Here is a 17382-nt window from a genome sequence, read left to right on the forward strand (position 1 = left end):
AAGGAAAGATGGTAACAATGAGAAATGACCAATTTTGTTTCCTGCCAGGAGCTGATATACATTAAAAAAATAAAATGAGATTTCTGAATTGTTCCTAACGTTTATCTGTCTGCCCTGACTTGAGGAAGAGATGATATATAACCAACTAATCTGAAAACTGCAAGGCCTTATGGGCACATAGTTTACAATGTTAATAAAAACAACACATTTGGGGCGCCTGGATGGCTCAGTTGGTTAAGCATCCGACTCTAGATTTTGGCTCAGGTCATGACCTCAGGGTCCCCGTGTCAGGTACAGTGCTCAACAGGGAGTCCACTTGAGATTCTCTCTCTCCCTCTGCCTCTGCTCCTCCCCTTTCTCTCTCTCTCTCTAAAATGAATAAACAAATCTTTAAAAAAATAAAAAAATTAAATTTAAAAAACCACATTTGGTTCTTCAAGTTTCATACTGGAAGAGATTTGCGGTCAAGGGCCAACTGACTGAAGCAAACAATGAGGCAGTAGCAACCACTGACTCTTACTTGTCTGCGTCCTCAGCTGGAGGTTGAGTTCCTGGGACAGAAGTCTGGTACCACTCATGCTGTCTTCACCATGCTTAGCACGCAGAAAATGCCAATCAACATAGAAATGCTGAATGGCATTAGGGAGATGACCTAAAACTGCAGGCAAGGACACCCTTCCCTACTCTGATACCACCAGCCAAGGACCTTCAAGAACAGGGAGCTCCGGGCTGATCTTACCTCAGCCTGCGAGAGCTGCTCCTTCAGTTTCTCTACTTCCTCACGCAGTTCCCGGATGACTTTGGCGTTGGGGTCCTCATTCACGATGGCGTGGTTAACGATCCTTTTGGCTCGATCTGCATATCGCAAGGTGGAGAGGGTCTCTTCGTAGTTGTCTGCTGCTGGGCTAATGGTGGCTATCATAGAGGTCTGGCTGTTGCCTCCCAAATTGTCCTGCAAAATATTTCCAGTAGCATCTTAGGAAATGAGCCCCATTCTGTGCACAACACGTAGGATGAAAGCTGAGAATGTGCACGTGTGACATTCTCTGTGAAGAAAGAAACGTGTTGTGGAAATGGGTCTGTACCTCACAAATAATTTTATGCCGAGATGTGGTTTCTCTCTAGTCACAACAATGATGCCTGTGAAACAGCACTACCATAGGGTAAGAAGGGCAACAGAAGAGAGTTTTCATTCTACGTTCCTGGGAATCAGGATGACAGTACTGTCGGGGATTGCTGTGTATTTGGTTAGCTCTGCACACACCTCTCAGCTACCAGCTCTGAAACTGGCAAGTTCTAGTTGGAAAGGAACACCATGAACAATGAATTACCTTAAGAAGCCAAGTGAGGACTGAATCTCGGTAAGGCACAAATTTGTTTTTACCCTTGCCAGCTGCCTGGTCAGCCAGCGATGATATCACCAACCCCAAGGTTGTAAGTGATCTGCCGAGACAAAAAAAAATTTTTTTTAATTAGCTTTAGAGAATATTTATATTGTTTCTATAAAATAATAATCATTCCAGGGAATAAGTACAAAATATGCAGAACAACAAGGCCCTAACATTGATACAATCAAGTGTACATTAATTTGTCAAGAAGCTCAGAAAAAGGGTGCCTGGGTGGCTCAGTTGGTTGGGCGACTGCCTTCGGCTCAGGTCATGATCCTGGAGTCCCGGGATCAAGTCCCACATCGGGCTCCCTGCTCAGCGGGGGTCTGCTTCTCCCTCTGACCCTCTTCCCTCTCGTGCTCTCTGTCTCTCATTCTCTCTCTCTCAAATAAATAAATGAAATCTTTAAAAAAAAAAAAAAGAAGCTCAGAAAAAGAAAAACAAAAAAGTAACTTCATTCATTTAAAAGAATGAATTTAGAATCCCTGTAAGCATCTATTCTGTTCAGTCACAGGACCTGTGACTGTGAGACAGACATTTCAGAACCTGGAAACATACGTTTAAAAGATCACTCCAGAGAATTTTAACTGACTCCAAATATTACGTTGAAAGTCTGAACCATTTACTCTTTGGGGCAAATCTGGACCATCTAGGCCTCTCATTCTGTGTTCCACCATAACCACGTAACTTGAAGAGAAGCTTTCCCTGCACATTACAAGGTATATTCTGTTCATCTGTTAAAGCTAGCAAGCTGATTTCACAACTCAGTGTGGAATTTGTACAGTTGTACAGAACAAAGACCTACCCAAGCAGAGGACAGCATACGGCTACTCTTTCAACACCTGCTACACAAAGCAGCACTGGGGTCTCCTGAGAGCTGCTTAGAAACACAGACTCTTGGAAGCCTCCCCAGGCCTACTGAGTCAGAACAGGTTAAAGATACTTCCAGGTAATTCATAGGCACATTAAATTTTAAGAGGCCCAAGATTCTCAAAACGTGGTGCTGGGACCAGCAGCACCAGCAAGACTTGGGACCTTGTTACAAATGCACATTCTCAGGCCACACTACACCCCAGACCTACAGACTCAGACACTTGTAGTGGGACCCACCACTCTGCTTTAACCAGCCCTCCACATGATTCTGGTGCAGGCTGGAGTTCGAGAACCACTGGTCTAAGCTCATGAATGTTCCCTGGTAGTTAATACATGTTCCCTGCACCTGGAGAAAAGAGCACCATAGAAGCAACAGATTTGTGAAACTGAAGGACATCGTCCTGTGTCACAGTTAGTACCCAGTGCGCTTTTAAAAGGAAATCAACTGGATCCCAAGTTTAGCAGCCAGAAAAGAGCAGCCTCAGGAGATCTCTCAGGAGTACAAGGAAGCTTACAGGACAACATAAAGAGAAAATACTCTGTGAATGGTTAAAAAATTAAATGTTATTACTTATCTATAAAAACAAAAAAGAGCACATATCAGCATATAACCAGAGTTTAGCATGAAAGACTAGATAGCTTTCTTTCTAATGTTAACAACAGACTTCCATGAAATGAGGTGAAAGCATGTTTCTTGCAAAACATAATCGCTCAAAGGTGAGTCATTTGAAAAGTCACTGAAATACAAAGGCAAATTCAAGAGGCAGAAAATGAGCCAGAATTTAATAACAGCCATTCCTGCAAAGTTACATAAATATGTACAATATAATTGAAAGATTCAGTTAAATCCACCCCAAAAGAAATGAAAACATATGCCCACACAAAAATGCGTCCATGAATTTTCATAGCAGCATTATTCACAACAGCCAGAATGTAGAAACCACCCAAGTGTCTGTCCGTCAAATGATGAAGGGATGGATAAAATGTGGTGTCCTCACAATGGAATATTATTCAGCCACAAGAGAGGATTCTGATATAACCTACAACATGGATAAACCCTGAAAAATTATGATAAGTGGAAGAAGCCAAACACCAAAGGCCAACGTCCTGGGTTGAACAGTGTCTACCCAAAATTCATGTTCACCAGAACCTCAGATGGATTCTTATTTGGAAATAGGGTCCCTGAAGATGTAATTAGTTAAGACGAGATCATATTGGCTTACAGAGGGCTGTAATCCAGTGACTGGTGCCTTATAAGAAGGCCACGTGAAGACACCCAGGGAACAGGGGAGGGGCCGTGTGAAAACAGAGGCACAGATGGGAGCAATGCATCTACAAGCCAAGGAAGGTCAAGGAGCTTCAGCGACCACAAGAAGGTAGGAGAGAGGCAAGAAACAGATTTTCCCTCTGAGCCCCAAGAAGGAACAAACCCTGCCAATCCCATGATCTGGATTTCTGGCTTCCAGAACTATAAGGAAATAAATTTCTATTGTTGTAAGTCACCCAGTCTGTGGTAACCTGTTATAACACTGGGAAACTAATACAGCCACATATCGATTCCATTTATACGAAATACCCAGAATAGGTGAATACCCAGAAAAGAGATGAAGGTAGTGATTGTCCAGGGCTGGAGGTGGTATAAATGGGGAACGACTTGGACACAAGGTTACTTTGGGAATGATGAAAATGTTTTCAAATTAGATTGTGATGATGGTTATACATTCTGAAAATAATAAAGCTGCTAAATTGTATATTTTAAATGGGAGAGGAACCATGAGAGACGATGGACTCTGAGAAACAAAATGAGGGTTCTAGAGGGGAGGGGGGTGGGGGTAGGGGCTAGTCCGGTGATGGGTTTTAAGGAGGGCACGTTCTGCATGGAGCACTGGGTGTTCTACGCAAACAAGGAATCATGGAACACTACATCCAAAACTAATGATGTAATGTATGGTGATTAACATAATAAAATTTTCAAAAAATGGTAAAGTATGCGTATGTGAACTATTTCCCAACACAGTTGTTTAAAAAAAATTCAAGTTCAGGGGCGCCTGGGTGGCTCAGCCGTTAAGTGTCTGCCTTCGGCTCAGGTCATGATTCCGGGGTCCTGGGATCGAGCCCCACATCGGGCTCCCTGCTCAGCGGGAAGCCTGCTTCTCTCTCTCACATTCCCCCTGCTTGTGTTCCCTCTCTCTGTCAAATAAATAAATAAAACCTTAAAAAAAAAAATTCAAGTTCAAACACTCCATCACTCCTCCCAAAGGTAACAAATTTAAGAAAGAAAATGGCAAAAATAAATTATTCAGACTACATCAAAATAAAAAGTTTCTGCACAAAGGAAAGAATCAACAAAACTAAAAGGCAACCTACTGAATATGAGAAGATAGTTGCAAATGACACATCCAATAAGGAATTGAACAACTCAACACCCAAAGTCAAATAATCCAATTTAAAAATGGGCAGAAGACATTGAAAGACATTTCTCCAAAGACATCCAGATGGCCAACAGACACATGAAAAGATGCTCAACCATCAGTCATCATCAAGGTAATGCAAATCAAAATACAATGAGGTACCACCTCACACCTGTCAGAATGGCTAAAAATCAAGAAACAAGTGTTGGTGAGGATATGGAGAAAAAGGAACCTTCTTGCATAGCTGGTGGGAATGCAAACTGGTGCAACTACTGTGGAAAACAGTATGGAGGTTCCTCAAAAAATTAAAAATAGAACTACCCTACTATCCAGTAATCACACTAATGGTTATTTATCCCAAAAATATTAATTCAAAGGGATACATGCACCCCTAGGTTTATTGCAGTGTTATTTACAATAGCCAAATTTTGGAAGCAGCCCAAGTGTCCATCAACAGATGAATGGATAAAGAGAATATATACACAATGGAATATTACTCAGTCATAAAAAGGAATGAAATTCTGCCACTTCCAACAGTGTGGATAGAGCTAAAATGCTAAGCGAAATAAGTCAGTTCAAGAAAGATGAATACCATATGATTTCACTCATATGTAGAATTTAAGAAACATGAGGAGCAAAGGAAAAGACAGACAAACCAATTAACAAACTCTTAACTCTAGAGAACAAACTGATGGTCCCCACCAGAGAGAAGGGGGAATGGGAATGAAAGATTATACTTATCATGATGAAATAAAATTAAATTTAAAAAGAAAGAAAATGGCATATGATATATATGACATAGAAGAAAACAAGAATTCAATATAAGGCAAAACCACATTTCTGCTTTAATAAAGAATATAGGGCATCTTTCACATTTTGCAACTACTGGAATAAAAGTTTCAGTTGAAAACAATTCTTTGAACTATATCAGTTTTTAATACTTAAATACATTAGAAAGTACCTTAATTCATACAGACTATAAAGAGCTCTGCGACTCCAAGGTCAGTATTACGTGAGCAGTGCCCTTCATATGCAAACGCGTTCTGGGGTTGTCATGTGTTTTTCCTCACTGAGAGATGTGATGCGGTCTGGTGGCAACTGGTCCTATTTTCTAATTTGATAGTGTAAGGAGTAAAACGGGAAGTTCCTGGCACTCCTAAACAAGGACACAAAAATCAAACGAGCGCTTTGAGAGAAAAGGGGAACCGGTGGCACAGCGTCAGCACCGTCCACGGCACCACGTGCACGCTGCGTCAGTACGTCCCGTCAGCACGTACAGCACGTGAGCGGCCTCAGCGGAGGGGAGGGGCGGGGCAGACACGATCACGTGACTCTGGGGCGGGACAGCTAATGGTCTCCCGACTCCCTTTCGTGTGTACTTAGCTCTATAACTTAGCCAGTAAGGGAGGCTTATCACTAGTAGAAGGCTTTTTACCTGATAGGGTGCACACATTCAAAACAAGAACCCCATCTCAACCTACTGTCCCTTTGGCGCAAAAAGAAAAAAACTGCAGGGTGAGAGGACTCCCTGGATGAGAGGTAACCAGGTCGCCCGGCGACCAGGGGGCCACGCCACCCCTCCTTGCTACCTTCCACCTGGGAGCAATGATGCAGGGGCTTGTGGAACCTCAAAAACTAAGTGTAAAAAGTGAACAGTGGGTTTATGTATTCTAACAGTAACTTTATTCCTAGGGAGTTTAAGAATATAATGAAATCACAAATTATGGACCCTGCTAGCACTGTCTTATTCTGGAGGCAAATGGGCAGCTCACAGGTTTCCAAGACAGGGTGGAGCTGTTTGCCAATATGAGGGGCTGAAAAAATTGCTCCAGGAATCTTTCTAATTCTACCAAAGTACAGCTCCTTCCCTGAACCCAAGGGAGATGGAGATAGTAAGGAAATTCCTAACCTTTCCACACGTTCTTGGGCTGCGGCAGTGGGCACAGTAAATGAGGAGAGGCGGAGTGAGGAGGGCAGAAGGATTAGGCTACGGGATAACGATTTGTGAACGGGTAGCCATGTTTTCAAGATAGAAATTTTAAAAATCTACCTATCTACTATAACAATGGAGAATCTGAGATTAAGAAGAAAGTAAATAAAACTAGGAGGATCAAAAACAAAATAAAAGCTCCAATAAATAAAATCAGTGAGAAGAACGTGGTCATAATTCAGCTTTTGTTTTTTTTTCCTTTTCTGCACCTTCCTCCAACCCCCATAGTTTCTTGAAACCCTAACCACCAGATTCCTTCCCTTAGGAGTAGATATGATGTGAGTTATCTATACTCTCCAGGATGGATTTCAAATATATTATTTTACCTATTTTTCTAATGATCTTTTTCTAAGGTCATAAGTGCAGTAGTTATTAAACTTTGCTAGTTACCCGCATATGTATTTCTCTCTCTCTTTCTACTTAAGGCTGTGATTGCTTTGAGAGCAGAGACCATTCTACATCATACCATTACTGCACCTGGCTTACAAAAATCGGTCAGTCAATAACTCTGCTAAGTAAAACAGTCTACATACACTGAAGAACAGAACATGGACCTCTTTCTAAAAAGGACTGATTCAATGCTGGCTTTGGTACTCTCTGTGGATATTGGCCCAATATCCCTTCTGCCTTTCTTACTTGCTAACAGAGCCCTGAATTTGCTGGGAAGCGAATGCTGGGCTAAAAACTCCACTTTTCAGAGTCCTCTGCACCTCTGGAAAGCCATGAAACACAGCTCTGGCCAATGAGATGCAGGGTGACATTACTGGGTGGGGCTTCCAAGAAAGCTATTGTTCTGGTAGAAAAGGTACATATTCCGTAGACATAAGCCAGAAGCCCGTGGTCCTTTGCCCTTCCTTTCCCCTTCTTGTGTGGAACACAGATAAGGCTACAATGCCTGGAATGATAGAGTCATCTTGAGGTCATGAGGACAACGTGAACACACACTAAGGTTTGTCGAGCTGGGTGCCTGACAGCATTTTTGAGGTGCTATACCAGCCTCTGGACTTCTAGTTAAAAGTGAGGAAAAGGAATCCATCATTTGATCATCACCATAGCTGCTGCTTACAGCAGAATGCAATCCTTGCCTTTTAAAGAATTAGTTGAAAGAGGATGAAGTTAGTGGACTTGAGTTAGTACTTTTCCCCCAGTTAAGTCTCCACTCTTAACAGTAAAGGCAAAATGCAAAGAGTACGTTTGGCAAAACAGGGGCAAGGACAATCCCATCTCATGGCAGGAGAGGAAGGAAAGCCGTGATCATGCAGAACAGGCCTCGTTCCACCCCCCACTGGTTTCCAGTGGCCGATTCGAGTCATTCAAATCGAGCAAAGTGCGTCTAACAAGAACCATCCCCAGTCTCATCTCCATTTCAAGTGCCGTGGTGAAATCAAGTACCCACGAACATCTCCAAAAATGAGTTCTTTTGATTATTTGTTCTGGAGATTTTAATAGATGTAATACCTAGAATTCTGTCATCAAAAAAGTTCAGCGACTAAGTTACAGCTATATGGGATTCGTGAATCTCTGAAAGGAGATTTTTTTAAGCAGCCTTTCTCAAAATTATTTGTCCAAGGATCCTTTTCTTCCCAGAGCCACTCGAGGAACTAGTATTTCCCAAAAATGCTTTGAGAAACACTGAAGTCACAATGTCACGTGCCCCAAAACATGTGGCTACTGCCTCTCAAGGAGATTTTTGATCTGTCCTTTGTGGGTCTCTCATATTAAATGCAAAGATGTTTATTCAGATTGGACCCTGCAATGCATAAGTCGTAAATTGATGAGGAACCCCACCAGCCCTTGAATAATGGACAGAACCAGGCCATTTTTTACTCTCCCCAGGTACGAGTTCATGTTCGGTTATGCAGGCAATACCCACTTAAGTGAGACTTCCAAGAAGAAATGATTAAGAGTCATGCAAAGTACTCAAGAAAAAAAGAGGATTGAGTCACATGACACATTAGAAATACTGTGCTTATAATTTATTACATTGTAACGAATTATTTGACAGAATCTTAAGAATAACATATATTTGTATCCCTAGAACAAATGTTGAGTAGAACCCATTTAGGGAAATGTTTCATACACACTTTATTATCAACCACAGTGACTGAAACGAACTGAGACCGGGAATGATACTCATTTGATGAACATTGCTTGAACTTAATGACTGGCCATCGCTGAGATTAATATGGAACCATTTTCAATGACATTCCCAGGGGTTTTAGCGAGCACCCCATGATCTGAATGAGCGCTCCAGGAAGCTAGCCTGCCACTCTGGTAGCAGGGACAGACTTCCTCACTCCACCCTCAACAGACAGGTGGAGCAACAGACTTGAGTTTTCAGATGTATTCCCCTGTGAGGATGGTCTACAGACCTATTCCTCCCACACCCTGCACAGACCACGGCGGTGCAGCCACACCGTGCCTTAGCTCTGCAAATGAAGGAATAATGTGTGCTTTAAAGCTCTTAAGAGCTTAAGGAGAGATGAAGCTCCTAAATCCATAGCCCATTAAGGACACTAATGTCTCTGTGAAGTCCCTGACAGGTCTGCTTAAGAGGATTACTAATGTTCCATCAAAAGAAGCCCAAACAGGAGGCCCAGAGAAAGCTTAGGAAACATGTCAGAGATTTCTTTAATTTTAGCACTCAACGGGGCACTGGTCTTAAGGCTTAAAAAGCCATCTGTGGAGCTATCAGGCAGCCCTTTCAATTTTATTTTACTTGTGTCTCTACTGACACAGAACTTACTACATGCTGGGCTCTGTTCTAAGAAGCACTTACTAATAGTAACTAATTTAATCCCCATAATAGCCCTGCTCACAGGGCTGTTTCCTCAGCCATGTTTTACAGCTGACAAAACTGAGGCACACAGGGGTCACTTGGCTAGAAATTCCACCCTCCCTGAACCTTCCAGCTGGGTTGTCCCTGGTTCCCACTGCACCCATGGCACTGAATGTGGTCATACTAGCCCTCAGTCCTTTCCCGTCGGATCCTGACCTTCCCGAGGCCAGAGCCCCAGCTACTCCTCCCCGTGCCTCACGCACCACTAGTGCCCAACACATACTGGCTCCATGGATCAAAAAGGGGCAGGTGAGCACCTCTCGTTTGAAATCCTTGGGGCCACCTGGGTATGGAAATGCAGAATATTTTGAATTTTAGGAAGTTCAGTGCGTGCATTATACATGACCACCACGGACAGATCTGGGACAGCAGGCCGTAATAAAACCCATTGGCATTTCTATGGCTAAACTTACAAATGGCCATGCTAAATGAGTAAACAAACACTATAAACGCAGGTAACAACCAGAGACAGCCTCACAAGACTTCCGGTGAGGCTCTGCCATCAGGTAAGCTGTGAAGAAAAAAAGAAAAGCGCTTGGTGTTCAGAGCATTACGGATTTTGAATGGCAGGTAAGGATGGAGGGCCCATTTCCATGAAGGTCTCCCAGACAGCTCTGCAGACGTCAGGGCACCGTGTAACGTCAAGATGTCCCATCCATGCTACGTCCCCATGACCACAATGAGAACCTGGAGGACACCTACTGGAGACCTGGGTCTGGAGTGGGCTCTTGGGGCATATGCACCTACTCGGGGAGACCAGAGAGGTGTGTGGGGTAAAGAAAACAGCCCTGGACTAAGGCATAGGAGAAAGGATTCAGAGGCAACTCTAGTCCCTCCGAGCCAGTTATTTTGGGAAAAGCACAAGACCAACTTGGCAAACATCCACAGGCTGGTAAAGGTGTCATAAAAAAAAAAAAATAGTTCCATGCTTCAGCGTTGGCTTATGTAGGATTTCGCAGCGTTGTCTGGTCCAAAAAAAAAGAAAAAAAAAATCCTCCCTCCTTTCATTTTTTCAAATGAAGTGACCTCCTGTTGTCCTCAACTGTGTGCTCCTCAAGGGCAGCCATCATGCTGTGACAAATAACCATAAACACGGTGGCTTAACAGAACACGAAGCTATTACAGCTATTATCTTATAGTTCTGGAAGGCCAGAAGTCCAAAATGTGTCTCACTGGGCTAAGAAGGTGTCAGCAGGGCTGCGCTCCTTCTGGAAGCCGTTGGGACAGACTGTTGCCCTGCCTGCTCCAGCTCCCACAGGCCGCCTGTGTTCCTTGGCTCATGGTCCCTTCCTTCACCGTCAAACGGGAAATGGAAGGCGAAGATTTTCTCACCCCACATCAGTCTGACCGGCTCTGGCCCTCCTACCTCCCTCTTTCACTTTTCAGGAGCTTTGTTTTTATAGCAGGCTCACCTGGATAATCTCCTCATCTCAAAATCTTAAATTAATCACATCTGGCAAGTTCGCTGCCTTGCACTGTCACATATGCACAAGTTTTGGGAATTAGGATCAGGGCATATTTGGGGGGGGTGGGGAGGCAGTAGTGTCTATAGGAATATCTAAATTTCTTTTGCATCGCCAGCATCTAATGCAGCGCCAGGCACATAGCAGAGACTTAATAAATGTCGGCTCAGCTTTTATTCATATTACTTAAATGTCTCCAAGCATTAGTTCCCTCATCTATAAACAGAAATAAAAATACCTAATAGGAGCTTCACATGAAATAATGCATATGAAAGTGCTCTGATAACTATAAAGAACCCCCAAAATGAAGATCAGATCTCACTGACTACTAGTAGGAAATCCACACATCCATTTGTGAAAGAGCTAGTATATAAATAAGGAAAGACAGCAGGATGCTAAGAGCATTTGATGAAATTCAGTAAGGCATTATGGAAGAGAGTCAGTCGCCAGGGGATCTAAATCATGTTATTATGTGGCTTCGAGATAGTCCGGTTTGGGACAGTACGTAATTCAGTGCCCAAATTTAAGAGGGCACTATTAATGTTTACTCTGGGACGAAAGTATCAGCTAGGACTCTTGCAGGCAAACAAAACACATGGTCACCCCACATACTACACGGGGCTCGGGCGCCAGACTGCCTGCAGCCAAATCCAGATCCATGCTTAGAGCTTTGAGACCTGGGGCACATTATTTAACCCCTCTCTGTCTTGGTTTCCTCTTCTGTAAAAGAGGGATAACAGACCCCCCCGCCCTGCCAGTGCTGATGTGAGGATCAGATGAGTGACTGCATATGGAGCATTCAGTAGAGCACCCAGAACACACTAGGAGGTCAGTAGAAGTTAGCGATCATTATACAGCAAAGCCTGCCATACTCTACATTCTCACAAATCCTTGGCACAGAACGCCTACCGTTTTCCCACAAGCCCAGCCAGAAGGCAAAGGGCTGGCATGGCTTAGCACCAGTAAACACATCTCCCGGACAGGTGACAATCTTTTCGTTGATACCTGCTCCCTCAGACCCCCATTTCTGCTTTCCCATCCCCGCCCTTGAGCTCACTGTGGAAGGCCGAGCTGCGGTGCTGGCCTGCACTCCTACAGTGCTTGGTCATGAAATATAGCCAAGCCCTTTGTTATTAGAGCAGGAGACAGGATGACTGGAAGATTAACTCCCTAAAGCAGCAGCCTCTGCAGTGAGTGCTGCTGTGTCCAGCTGATAGAGGGGGTGATATTTCCCTTCTAATTTTAAACTTCAGCACACTAAAATTATAATGTGCTCACGTCATTTTAAATGCAAGCTGCACAAACATGTTCCTGCATAGATTGCCTCTTGTCACCTTCTGTCCTAAACGAAACCCAAGTTATTATGTCTCAACAGAGAGATGTTACAAGTACAAACTCAACTGCTTTCTGCTGAGCTTGGAATAATGATAATGATTACACTATTTGTACAGATTATAAAAATATTAGCTACAGCAATTAATACTGATTCAGTGCACAGTACGTGCCAGGCATTGTTCGAAGCGCATCCTGGGCATGTAAGCTCCAACAAGTCTATGAAGTAGGGACTGTTATGATCCCCATTTACAGATGAGAAAAAGAAAGCACAGAGAGGTGAAGGGAAGGACGAAACTCCGGCAGTCTCACTTGACACTTCATACTCTTAAACGCAAACTCTGCTCCCTCTTGAGCAGGAAAGCAAACACCCCTCTTGCACGGCAGGAGCCATCCTGGGATACTGCATTACTGAAAAGAACAAGCCCTCCACTGGGCTGTGCGTTTGCTGTGCCCTCTGTGCCCAATGCCGGCATCTCCTTTGTCTGCCTGGCAAACTCCTACACATCCCGTACCACCCTGCTCTCTTCCAGCCCCCAGGATAGCACTGGGCACACCGTAGGCTCCCAAGCAAAAAGTGAGATTTCAGTGGGGCAGCTATTCAGCAACTGTTAAATTCTGTTAAGCACTGATGTTTAAACAGTATCAGCTATACAAAGGGATTCAAAGCAGGTTTTCTTTTCAGAGTAAGCTTCTCAGGTTAATTTAAGATATGACTTGAGTGACAAGGCTGTGACTGGCATTTACCTGAGATTACATTAGACATGATGATGACACGCACAGGGCTGCAACGCGTAGCTTCACACAACTAAACCTCATGCATTTCAGGAGAGGTAGGGCTGTTGGGTTTCTTCAACTCCATTCACTAAAGCTACACGGACTCAGAAGCACCTGCCAGCAGAACCACCCACTCTCTTCTAGTGCCACAAGCCCCACTCCCCAGCCCCGGACACGGGGGAAGCTGGGTGTGAGGCTGCAGTGTGACACCTGAATCCCACCAGCCACCTTACTTGTTAATGTTGCTGCCTTCTTTGAGTCGCTCTCCTGCAGCTCCTGTCTTGGACACTCTTTCACTACCCGCCAGGTCCACCAGGCTGACCTTACTGACCTTCTCTCCCGAGTTCTGGGCGCAGGGAACAAGAGAGAAACAACACACGTGAGTGCAAATGCACACGTCCACGCCGATGTCCGCACGGTAACTGAGGGCAGCCGGAGTACCCCTGCCCCCACAACAGGGCAGGGGGGGAGCTATGTGGACTCGCGATTTCATGGTCAAATTTATTTTTTTAATTTTTACTTTTTTTAAAGTTTTATTCATTCAAGTCATCTCTACACCCAACGTGGGGCTCAAACTCACGACCCCGAGATTAAGAGTCACATGCTCATCTACCTGGGTCAGCCAGGCGCCCCATCACAGTCAAATTTGAACTGGTGCGCGCTTGCTTTGTAGCTGGGGAGCAAGCCCACTCAGCTTTCCAGGATGCGGTCAGAGAGCCGGAGATTTTCTGTGCCTTTGAGGAAACACATGAGGATTCCTGCATATTCAGGTCAAATTCCTCTTCTTTTGAAAAAGTGTTCTTTAGGCTAAATGTTGTGGTTTCCTCCTTAATAGCCCTTAATGGCTGTGAGGTAGACTCCCATTGTTTTTAGGGGAATTTCGGGTGAAAGGATACATATTAAAAGCTGTATGGTGACATCATCATGCCGTTCAGGGAGTTTACACAAGAAACCCAATTTTTAAAAAAAGTTATATATAAAGGAAGACCTGATAAATTGAATGATTTAAGTAAAGTAGCTTATTTAGTAAGCACCAAAGCCAGCATAAAATTCTCAGCAACCGAATCCACCCATGAAACCCTTCACCCCTGCAGGATATTTGCGTTCTTTTCCTGCACGGAAGGCTCTCCCCAGGCCCTCACCCCAGACTGCAGGTCATAAAGCGTCTGTGTGATTACGATGTTGAACACAGCATGGGAGCGGCTGCTTTCCTCATTCATGTTCGTCGCAGCTACCGTCCGAGACTTATTTCCCTCAGACATCAATGACTCAATATCCTAGAGGCAAAGCAGAAGGAACACAGGATAAGCGCAAACACAGGAATGCAGTCCTGCCCACCAGGTGCACGGATTAATTACAAGCCCGGGGACGTGCTTGGCCCCGCCCTTCCGTAAGGACCGCCTCCCCGTCTGCCTTCCGCGGCGAAGGGGCTGAGCCTCCGCCTCTCTCACCGCCTTCTGGAATATGAAATGTTCCCCCCATTTTGGCCATCCCGCAATTGTCCCCTTTCTCTGTCTGGCGCCTCTTTTTTCCCTTTGCAAGTTCCTGGGGGAGAAAGGAGCTAATGTTTATGGAACACTCCAGATACTCACTATAAGGTAGTGACCTTATGTGACGGTAACTCTCCTGTGCTTAACGACTCTACAGAGCTACCCACGGCTTGTTTATGTCGCCGCCTCAGCAGGGAATGCTCCTTATTCATCTTTGAACACCTAGAACCCACGGGCTCTTACACGTTAGATGCATGAACTTTATAATAAGCAAGTATTCCCCAGATGTTACCCACAGAACACTGACGTTCACAGAGCTCAAGTAACTTTTCCCACATCTAGTAAGAGGCAGAGCGGGGATGCAAATCACAAGCTCTTACCAATAAGTGACAGGGTGAGATGAACACGGACCCTGACCACACTGAGCTGTGAACCACGCACCTGAGCAAAGGTGCTGACTTTTAGCACCTTGACGCCAGAGAGGTTTCCCTTCATTTCAGAATCTAGGTGCTTTTAAAGTGATGGCTGTACTGTTTCTCATTTGAGCGATACTAAAAATGTCTTCATCTAAATGGCTGGGGGAAGTTAGCTCACAGATTAATTTTCGTCATACTGAGTCGAGCGGACGGTGGGACAGCCACAAGCCGTCTAGGCAGAGCATGACTAGGCAGAGGACACCTTCATGCACCCGTGGGTCGGCATTCTCCAGCAACACAGAGTGGGCTGTTTTGGGGGGTTTCTGAAGCAGTGACAATAGAAGTAAGGCTAAAACATCAAGTCGGGATGTAAAAAGGCATACAAGTCAAGGAGCAGAAAAAGGAGACAGGTCCGTCAATGGAGAGAGGAGCGATTCAGAAAAATAGAATCAGAAGACTGAAAAGTAATGGAAATGAGCACAGAAGATCCTGTCAGCAGGAAGGGAATGAACGGATTACCCAACGCTGCTTACATGCGTCCAGGTTTCTCTAGAAGGACATCACTGACAACCTTGGGGAGAAGAGTTTCAACAAGGCGGCATGAAAGAAAATACTCAGCAGTTCACACTGGTGAGCCTCTTGGCCGCACTGTCACGCCTTCACAACAAAGCATGTTGAAGCCCTTTCTTTCCGTGTAGGGTGTGTTGCTACCGGGTTTCTGAGACCACGCATGGTACCAATATGCTACAAAGCACTCACATAAAAATACACTCAACATTACCTACACATTTCAATTTACTGATTTTTTTTTTTTTTAATGACACTTACCTCAAAACTAGTGACAGCCAGCTGGGATAAACCGTCTACATATGGTCCCAAAACTTTATGCTCTCGAACTTTAAGAGACTGTCTATTCCTTTGGGAGGAAGGAAATAGGAATGAATGAATCAGACCAAACTGGGAAGCTTTTCTTTCTTTTTAGCTACTCAAAAACTAAGGTTGCAATTTTTTTAATGATCAAGAAATATTCTAAAAGCTACTTTATTTGGATTAGGAAAACAGCATTCCTTTTGAGGAATGTCTTTTATACTCTGATTTCTATTTAAAGTAACTTACTATTTAAAAAATTCTATCTCTACTCCTAAACTAAATAGCCAGCACACAGAATTTGAGGGTAAGCTAACTTGCTTGCTTTAGTCGATGAACTTCAGTTTTACACAGGAGGAAAAAAAAAAGGAAAGAAAACAAAGGAAAGAACATGCAGAATTAAATTTAACCTTAAGATTATTTCATACACAAGCACACTCCCAGTTTCAGTAAATCACGTCTAAAAGTTTTGATCAAGTAGTGAACAATATTAAAGTATTTTAATTTGCTTCTTTAAGGCTGAACTGATTTATGCTGCTTCTATGCTAACAATTTTATACAGAAAGTGATAGAGCAGGAAAGCAGTTGTTTGCAGTTACTGATATTTATGCTATATTTAGAATTGGCTCTGCTGGTGAAGACTTTAAGACTTTTTAAAAATTTTAAATGACCAACCTGGTTTGGGACCCATTTAAAGCTTATCAACACATAACTGAGATTAAAAGCAAATCTATATATATTATGAGTATATTGCATTTGTCACCTTTTCCATTGCATCAGATATTGATCACCTTTCAAATCAAGTGTCGATGTTTGGCATCACTTAAGTGCAGAAAAACGGAACTAAGAATCACTGAGTGCTTCCCAAAGTCATGGCACTGTTCCCTAAGAACTTTTTAGTTATCCCATTTAATCTTACAGTAACCTACAAAGTAGGTTTTACTGCCTTTACTGATGAAGAATTCAATGTGACAACGAGCAATTCTGTGTACTCTAAATGGGGGCAGATCAAATGCACATCTTCAAGAGAGCTAGCGGGATGCACACGGATCTGAGACTCTACTCACTTGCCTTGCGCAACCAGAGATTCTTGAATGCTATTCTGGAGCCAGAAAAAGTAACCTAGCACCGTATCAAGTGCTTGTGATGGTGTCTAACACAGGGCATTCTTGTACACTGCTGGTGGGCTGTGAACTGGTACGAGTCCTTTGAAAGACAATTAGGCAGGACCTCCTAACGCCAAAGATTCAGTGTCCTGTTGCCCACAAGTCCATCCCAGATGTATTCCCTAGGAACTCTTACATTTGCACACCCAGAAAACTGTGCAAGAATGCTCAGAGTAGCACTGTAGCAGTAAAAAGTGGAAACCACACAAGTGATACTAGATGACATAGACTATGGTATAATCATATAATGAAACACCAAGGAGCAGTAAAAGTGAACGCATTATTACTTCATGTATCAGAATGAATGAATCATTAAGAAGAAAACAGCAAGTCAACAAGGGACATATATGTTATGATGTCCCTTACACAA

At 43.7% G+C, this 17382-nt stretch overlaps 1 protein-coding gene across 6 annotated transcripts in view; it reads right to left on the minus strand.

The window, feature by feature from the left end:
- The window catches only part of KIF13A (kinesin family member 13A), a 205226-nt gene that overhangs the window by 65801 nt on the left and 122043 nt on the right, over positions 1-17382 (minus strand). For all 6 annotated transcript variants that reach the window (XM_073877616.1, XM_073877617.1, XM_073877615.1 and 3 more), the window contains exons 7-11: positions 15808-15895; positions 14216-14350; positions 13307-13419; positions 1332-1443; positions 740-952 (exon numbers count right to left, since the gene is read on the minus strand). In XM_073877616.1, coding sequence (XP_073733717.1) covers positions 740-952; positions 1332-1443; positions 13307-13419; positions 14216-14350; positions 15808-15895 — 661 coding nt within the window. The remainder of the gene's footprint in view (positions 1-739; positions 953-1331; positions 1444-13306; positions 13420-14215; positions 14351-15807; positions 15896-17382) is intronic.

This window comes from Callorhinus ursinus, unplaced genomic scaffold (assembly GCF_003265705.2).
Source record: "Callorhinus ursinus isolate GAN/ISIS: 27379988/994484 unplaced genomic scaffold, GSC_fseal_2.0 scaffold26, whole genome shotgun sequence".
Lineage (NCBI taxonomy): Eukaryota > Metazoa > Chordata > Mammalia > Carnivora > Otariidae > Callorhinus > Callorhinus ursinus.